This window comes from Micromesistius poutassou (assembly GCF_964030765.1).
Source record: "Micromesistius poutassou genome assembly, contig: SCAFFOLD_6656, whole genome shotgun sequence".
Lineage (NCBI taxonomy): Eukaryota > Metazoa > Chordata > Actinopteri > Gadiformes > Gadidae > Micromesistius > Micromesistius poutassou.
In genome coordinates this window covers 1-8,271 of record NW_028179076.1, presented here as the reverse complement: position 1 = coordinate 8,271, position 8,271 = coordinate 1, and the positions used below count along the sequence as shown (strand labels likewise).

The window sequence follows — 8,271 nt, the reverse complement described above, 5'->3', positions numbered from 1 at the left end:
CAGTGAAATTAGCATAGCGATCACGGTAGGCCCCCCCCTCGCACACTGTAATGTGGCAAACCCAGGACTAGCGAGGAGACCACCCACGGAGCCGAGGCGGCCACAACAGGGCATCATGGGATAACCACGCTCAGCAGGAAACATCAGGAGGCCATTACAGCGCAGAAGAACGGATGATCAGTGCAGCGTTCATGAGGAGGGCAGGCATAAACAAACATACAGCTAATGTACACAATCATACCATGCGCATGTGCTCTCACGCGGCCAAGGACGCGGACACGGACACACACACACACACACACGTAGACACACAGACAGACATACACGCATCGCTAACCTCAGTCAGCAGCATGTATTTCCATATAACTTTTGAAATGCAAATGCATGCTATCCATTTTTGTAATCAGGCAACACACACAGACAGAAACGCATACAAACACAACCATGCACCCATGCTCACAAATGCGGACACACACACATGTACGGACACACACACACACACACACACACACACACACACACACACACCTAGTTAACTTCAGCCAGTAGCAGATTCCTCCAGAAAACTCAAATTTCAATGCACTCATATTTTGCACTCCAACACACACACACACACACACACACACACACACACACACACACACACACAGCCACACACACTAACACACACTCACACACACACATTAACACACACAGACACACACATATGAACACACAGGGGTGTAACTCATACAGAGAACCACAAAAACCACACGTCTTACACAATTAGCTCGGTCAGGATCCACTTGGCAACGGCCAGGAGGGCGAAGTACGGCTGGGGAGGAGGAAGAAAAACAAAAGACTTCATCAGACAATAATCATGTGCAACTTGTAAACCCCGACGCAAATGAAGCGTCCACTCCAGTGAGTCACCGCTGGCTTTCTACCCGAGCGTTCGCCATCTACATAGATGAGTCACGCCAGAAAGTAGTCAAGACCTTGTGGGTTTTTTATTAAGCGGTGGGACTAGTATGTGTGTGTGTTTGTGTGTGTGTGTGTGTGTGTGTGTGTGTGTGTGTGTGGTGCGGTGCGGTGCGGCGTGTGAACGCGGAGGTCGCGGCGTGGGAGAGAAGGAGCCGGGCGGCAGTGGTTGCCTACTCACGTCCAACAGAGTGTGAGCGCTGTCGCTTCTCTCGGAGTAGATCAGGCAGATGGCCTGGTAGTCGTACAGGGTCACCCTAGAGAGGGGGAAGGGAGGAGGGGAGGAGGGGAGGGAGGGAGGGAGGGAGGGATGGAGGGAAGGAGGGAGGGAGGGAGGATGGAGGGAAGGGAGGGAGGAAGGGAGGGAGGGAAGATGGAGGGAAGGGAGGGAGGGAGGATGGAGGGAAGGGATGGGAGGAAGGCAGGGATGGAGGAAAGATGGGCGAAAGGGAGGTTGGACCAAAGGAAGGTAGGATGGAAGGAAAAGAAGGAAGAGGGGAAGCAGAGGAGGATGGAGGTAAGGAAAGAAGATAAGGAGAAAAGAATGACGGACAGGAAGGAAGGAAGTGACGATTGGAGGAGGGAGTACAGGGGGAGGATGAAGGAAGGAAGGCGGGAAGGAAGAAAGGTTTGATGGAAGGAAGGACGTGAGAACGGGAGGAAGGGACAAAGGGAGGAAAGAAGGAAGAATGGTGTTAACAAATAAAGGAGGAATGTCATCGGACCTGCTGAAGGAAACACATCCAGCAAGTGGAGGTGCCCGTTGAGTATGGTCTGGCATGCTGCTCGCTCTCTCTGCCTGCAGGGGCCGGCTCTATGTGAGTGCACTGTGAGGGAGAGAAGGCAGGGCAGAGCCCACCTTAGCTGCAGCGGCTCCTCTGCCTATAGCTCAGCGAGGGGATCCCACAGAGGATGTATCCGGAATGGGAGAGGAAACGGAAAGTGAATCAAAGCCAAGATCGCCCTGTATGCGGCTGTGTAGGTGTGTGTGTGTGTGTGTGTGTGTGTGTGTATTGGACAGCTCTTCAATGACCCCACCTGCCAAGAATCGGACCTCACACCCTAAGGCAGGCAGGCTAAGCCCCTAGTCCTCAATATCCCATCTAGTATCCCCAAATGTCCTGCACACACACACACACACACACACGCCAACACACATCACGCACAGACACACCACACACACACACGCACACTCACGTGCACCCGCAATGACCCGTTCACACATAGACACACACAGACACACACTGTAAGGCTAAACGTGTATGCATGCATGGGTGACGTCTGATCCATCCCAGGCTGACCATGACCGGGGTCATGGACATTCCATTAATTAAGATGCGTCATACTGGATTATAATATTAAATACAGTGTACAGAGCAGGCGTTGTGTATGTGTGGGTCGTGTGTGCGTACATGTGTTCCAATGGTCCAAAACCATGTCTGTCTCCATTGCATCTTATTTTAATGTTCCCTTTCACATTTTGTTTTCCGCCCATTATGTTTGAGGCCAGATCATTCCAATGTGTGAGGACCAACAGACGGTTTTGTCTTTTTTTGGCCTAGCCTCTAACGATGAACAATCCACTCGGGCATTCGTCTTGCAGAGGCAACAAGCTCCTCCGAGTTCCTCTGATGTCTCTATCAGTCGACGGCAGGGGAACACACAAGTGGGCCCCGCCTAGCACGACTCTCGCCCAGAGACGACGCTCACTCGAAGCGCATCATGCCGGATTCATTAATTGTTTGTGATTCCGTAAGCCCCTCATTACTCATCGCATCAATACATCACTGACGTTCGTTTGTCACAGTTCGTCCTCTGGATCGCGGAAGATATCAACGGCGATTTATCATTGGGTGAGCGCTTTGGTAGGCCCTCTCGCTCTCTCTCTCTCTCTCTCTCTCCCCCTCCCTCTCTCTCTGTGGGATGAATAACCACGCGGTCTCTTGATGGTCATCCCTCTAACGAGAACGTGGAGGCGGCTTGTCTCTGGAAGTCTGTCATCCACCGCTCCCCACCCAGGAGAAGAGAGGCCCACGCCCGAGTGACACCCACGAGAGACGACAGCTAAACCTAAAAGAAAATCTTTATCCTTCGCCCCTGAACGCACCTACATGTCCTCAATATGAACGAGTGCATTCTGGGTAAAGGCCAACCTCTTCAATGTCCCGGCCCGCTCTAACGTATGCTGCCTGCAGAGGTAAAAAGACACCGTGGGTATATTCCATAAAGCGGTTTCGATGAATATTCTGGGGGATAAAAAGTCTGTTTGAGTGTACGTCCATCTGTATTTATCTACAGTAACACTGAGACTGATGTCCGCCTGGCTTGAATTACCAAATTAATCACACAGCCCTCACCACCCCCCGCCTCTGGCGCTTTCCACAACACCCAACACTGCAAGTCTGAGTGTGTGTGTGTGTGTGTGTGTGTGTGTGTGTGTGTGTGTCTCTCTGTGTTTATGTATCCAAGTGTTGTGTAATGTGCGCTAATGTGCAGATGTGTGTGTGCCAGTGTTAATATTGTTGTCCATATGTGTGTGTGTGTGTGTGTGTGTGTGTGTGTGTGTGTGTGTGTGTGTGTGTGTGTGTGTGGACACTTCCTGTTTCCCTTAATTCCCCCATTTCAGGAACAGATTTGCAGTAATCCCCTAACGGAGAAGTCCACTGAGCCGGGGGGAGGTCAAAGGTCGCTGCTGAATAGCTTGATGTGATTGGCCAAGTTAAGAGTTGTCAGTGCGTAGGGGAGACATGATCTCATGCTCCAGCATGACATGTCAGTCAGATGCACAAACACATCACACACACACAAAACCTTGTGCACACACTCACATACACGCACACACACACTCGCACACACGCATTGATGTGGATGGTGTGATTGGGTGCAAGATAATGTACCGTGGGTGGGTGTGTGTGTGTCGCACAGGGGTCATTGGAGGATTTGTTTTTGATTGCACTTTTACCCTTTTTGCTAATCCTTTTCATTTTCACAAAACACAAATACATTGTTGTTCTGCTGACCTTCATACACACACACACACACACACACACACACACACACACACACACACACACACACCTATACATTCCTATACAGTGTGACAGACTCACCGCTTGAAGGAGCCCATCTGCAGCAGCTTATTCATTACAGCTCCCTCAGCTTCTCCAAAGAACTTCCCCGTCTGCAGGGAAACAGGAAACACACACGGAGCACACAGAGATGAATACAGCACGACAACCTGCCCCTGGGCCAGAGGGGGGAGAGAGACACACGTAGAGCAGCATAGAGGGAGAGAGAGAGAGAGCGAGAGAGAGACACACAGAGAGAGAGAGAGTTGGAGAGAGAGAGAGAGAGAGAGTTGGAGAGAGCCAGAGAGAGAGTGAGAGAGAGTCGAAGAAGGAGATGGAGAGTTAGAGAGAGAGCTAGAGAGAGACAGAGAGAGCAAGAGAGATGGAAAGAGAGAGTGAGATGGAGAGAGAGAGAGAGAGAGAGAGAGAGAGAGAGAGAGAGAGAGAGAGAGAGAGAGAGAGAGAGAGAGAGAGACAGAGAGAGAGAGACAGAGAGAGTGAGAGAGGGGAAAATATCCATGGCCACAGGGCTGTGTTGTTTTTAGCTGGGGGAGGGCGGTTCAACAAAGTGTGGGTGAATGTGTGATAGAGAGCAATTAGGATGAGAGAGATGGGGGAGGGCGAGAATGAGAGAGAAAGAAAGCGAGATTATATGAGAATAGAGCAACCGAGAGAAAGAATAGAAAGAGAGAGAGAGAGACAGTGAGAGAGAGAGAGAGAGAGAGAGAGAGAGAGAGAGAGAGAGAGAGAGAGAGAGAGAAGGGCAGAGAGGACAGTGCCAGGGCAGAGGGTTTTGGATGAGCTAAAGCCAGAGTGACAGCATGTCTGGAGTGGACAGACAGCTTACCAGAGTTGACTCAGGGACAGCAATGCGAGGCATAACTCAAGTACAATCTGGAAACACCACAGAGGGACATACAGTCGCCCTGAACATATGATGAACTGCAGGGGATAAACACTACGACCAACCCAGGCCCTTCATGAGAGCTACAACATGTGTGCGTTTACGACGCCGATGTGTCACATGACACAACGTTCCTATGGACACTAACACAGTGATTAAGTTCAGGATTAAGTCTTCAGCGGAGCCATATCAGAACCATGCCTAAACTACACTTTTAGCCGTGCTTAAGCCATTGTTTTCCATATGTGTGTGTGACGCACGTGACAACGCCACAGGCGGTCCCTTGTAGCTCAATGAGTGGAGCGTGACATTATAAGGGCTCTGATTTCCAGATGTTTTGGATCAAAAAACCCGTCCACCACATGGCATTTGTTACAGCATCATTATGATGAGTAGCAGCTAAGTGATTGTAGCCCGCGTGTGTCACTTTCTGTTCAGCTGGTCTCCACTGGCGTGTGACATGCATGTGTGCAACTCACCAGTGTGTAGTCCTCGGCCACCAGCACGAAGCCGTTGTTGTCGATCAGGTAGCAGTTGATGTTCTATGTGACAGGATGCAGAGAGCAGGAAAGAGGGCTCACATGTGCAACGCACGGATAACAACTGCAGCGAGGTTCTTCAGAATCAGGAAATGTCAAATGCCGAAATAGGATGTGCGAGGAATTAATCATTATATGATGATAAAAGCAAATGACATGGTCTAGAATTAAATAAATAGCAAATAAGGTTTCTGGCATATTTGAAAATGTGCATGATTAAACATACTGATGATAGTCTGTAGTTGGAGAAAGAGAGAGTAACTCACTCAAGAGTGATTCACGCCCCCACGGATCCCTTATGTTCTCCACTGTCTTTCTTATAGTGCTATGCTATTTTTCCTTTTGTTGGATTTGTAAACGGCTTTCACAAAGTACATTCTCCATGGCGATACATCTCTTTTGAAGTTAAAGTGAATGGAGAGGAAGAGAGTGTCAGGAAACCAACCTCATCGTCGCAGTTGATGGAACACTTCCCATCCAGAGCTGCACACTGGAACACAGGAGTCATGTTGATGAGGGTATAGGACGGGAGGGGCTCCATCAATCGATACAGTGTCTGTACATTACAAGATGGTCTTCTCTCTTCATTTTCCCCAACGTTGGGAACTAAATCAAAACCAAGCTGACGAACAGCCTTGGAGTTTTACAGTCAAACTTAAACAGATTTCCTCAGGCCTACAGCCATGGAATACTGGCCAGATAACTTGGGACTATTAAGCTTTTAATTCCAGGAGGAAAATATCATGTGTGTGTGTGTATGCACGCGTGTGTATGTGAGTGTGTGTGTGTGTGTGTGTGTGTGTGTGTGTGACACACCACACAACAGCACACACACAGGCAACTTCATGTCTGTTTTACGTTTATGTCTTGGATCCAACTTTATTGCAGCTTTAATCGTTTTTCAGAAGGTCAGTGCCGCTGCTTCTCTTTGTGTGGGTAAGCTCACATCACTCGATTACGGATGGTTCAATGAGCATTAGGCTGTCGGCAGTACGACATGTGCATGTATCTACATGTGTGTCAGTGTATGAATGAATGATTTGATGATTTTGTAATTTGTGTGTGTGTGTGTATGTGTATGTGTATGTGTGTGTGTGTGTGTGTGTGTGTGTGTGTGTGTGTGTGTGTGTGTGTGTGTGTGTGTGTGTGTGTGTGTGTGAGTGTAGGAGCCTGCACACACCTACCTGTCTACTGGCCGTCCAGAACTTCTTCTTAAAGAAGTCCAGCTTCATCTGGATGCCCACAGCTGGAAGAGAGACAGTAGAGACAGTGAGTGTTTTGCATGCAGGTACGTACGAGGGCTGTCAACAAGCAGCTTCAAGCCTTAACCAATAGTCCTCTCTTGGCTTGCTGCATTCGAGAGAGCTGGGGATAGATGATAAATGGAGTTCAGTCCATTACAAGCCGTTTGGAAAATCTGCCTCTTCTGACATCACAAGTGGGCGTGTCCACCTAGCTGTATGACGGATAGATGAGCAACGTTTGCTACAGTCCACCGGGTGGACTGGTAGACTGATCTATCCAGCACGCATCTAGGTGGACACGCCCACTTGTGACGTCAGAAGAGGCCAATTTTCAAAGCGGCTCGTAACGGCTAATCACACTCACACCTGGTTACATAACATGTCATCCTTTAATCGCTCACAAGCGACAGCACAGCGGCGTGCGGTGCGCCGGGCGCAGTGTCTGTCTGTGGTCCCGCTGATAGAGCAGGGGCCGCCGTAGAGAGGCAGTGGCGTCATGAGGCAGAGCCCTCTGTTGCTCGGCGATCCGAGAGAGGGCCTAAAAGCTCAACCGCCGCTCCTCCTCCTCCTCCTCCTCCTCCTCCGCCCACACAGGTGTCAGCTGACGGGGTTTCAAGCGTGTGCTAATGTTCTCCCACCGGGGGCCCCTGCCTCTTCTCACTGGAGGGATTAGGTCCCCCAGGGGCCGGACACACTGAGATAGGGACGCCCCCCCCCCACCCCCCAGGAGGAATTAGAGGAAGGTGCCAGGGGAACAGAGACCTTAGCTGGCCTAGTTACTCTGTTGATGGTAGATAGAGAGGGACGGTTGGGTCTTTTACCCTACCGTGTGGCAGTACTACGTCATTCTGCTGTCGGCGGAAAGACAGGGTGGGAGGCAGGATGTTCTTAGTGGGCTACTTTGTTTTGTTTCCTGCGTGCTGCAGGCCACTTGAGCTACAGTATTCGCCGAAGCACGATCGACACCAACGTGGTAAACAGCTAAAAATAAATGTTGGCAGCGAGAGCCCATGGCGTCTGAGGATAAATGGAAGTCTGTTCCTATGTGTGTGTGTATTTATGTTTTTCTGTACGTGTGTGTGTGGGTGTGTGTGTGTGTGTGGGGGGGGGGGGGGGGGGGAGAGGCTGTATTTATCCATGTATGTATACAGTATGTATGTATGTATGTATGTATGTATGTATGTATGTATGTATGTGTGTATGTATGTATGTGTGTATGTGTGTATGTATGTATGTGTGTATGTATGTTTGTATGTGTGTATGTGTGAATGTGTGAATGTATGTATGTATGTATGTATGTATGTATGTATGTATGTATGTATGTAAGGACAGGCATGAGCCTTTTAAAATGTACAATGATCTTTTACGACGGCAGTGTCACAAATGCCCTCGTCTACTGGGTAAAGGGGGAGCATATTCAAACCAAACCAGTTTGAGGTCCTCTCCGTCTAGCCACCACCAAACAATCATGTAATAATGTGGTGCCGCGGCCCCGCATTAAACATGAACCTATAAGCGGAACAGGTACAGGCACATTGCTTGGTGTGCCAGTAACA

General features: G+C 49.5%; 1 protein-coding gene across 1 annotated transcript; it reads right to left on the bottom strand.

Moving 5' to 3' along the window:
• Positions 1-757: 757 nt before the first annotated feature.
• Positions 758-6,830, bottom strand: LOC311373143 (voltage-dependent calcium channel subunit alpha-2/delta-3-like; the record flags this gene model as incomplete). The annotated part of the gene is made up of 6 exons (XM_084489982.1): positions 6,656-6,830; positions 5,917-5,961; positions 5,412-5,474; positions 4,071-4,141; positions 1,142-1,217; positions 758-814 (listed from the first exon to the last, which is right to left on the bottom strand). The coding sequence occupies exons 1-6, from the start codon at positions 6,701-6,703 to the stop codon at positions 758-760; spliced, it is 360 nt and encodes a 119-aa protein (XP_084346108.1). The 5' UTR covers positions 6,704-6,830.
• Positions 6,831-8,271: the final 1,441 nt, after the last annotated feature.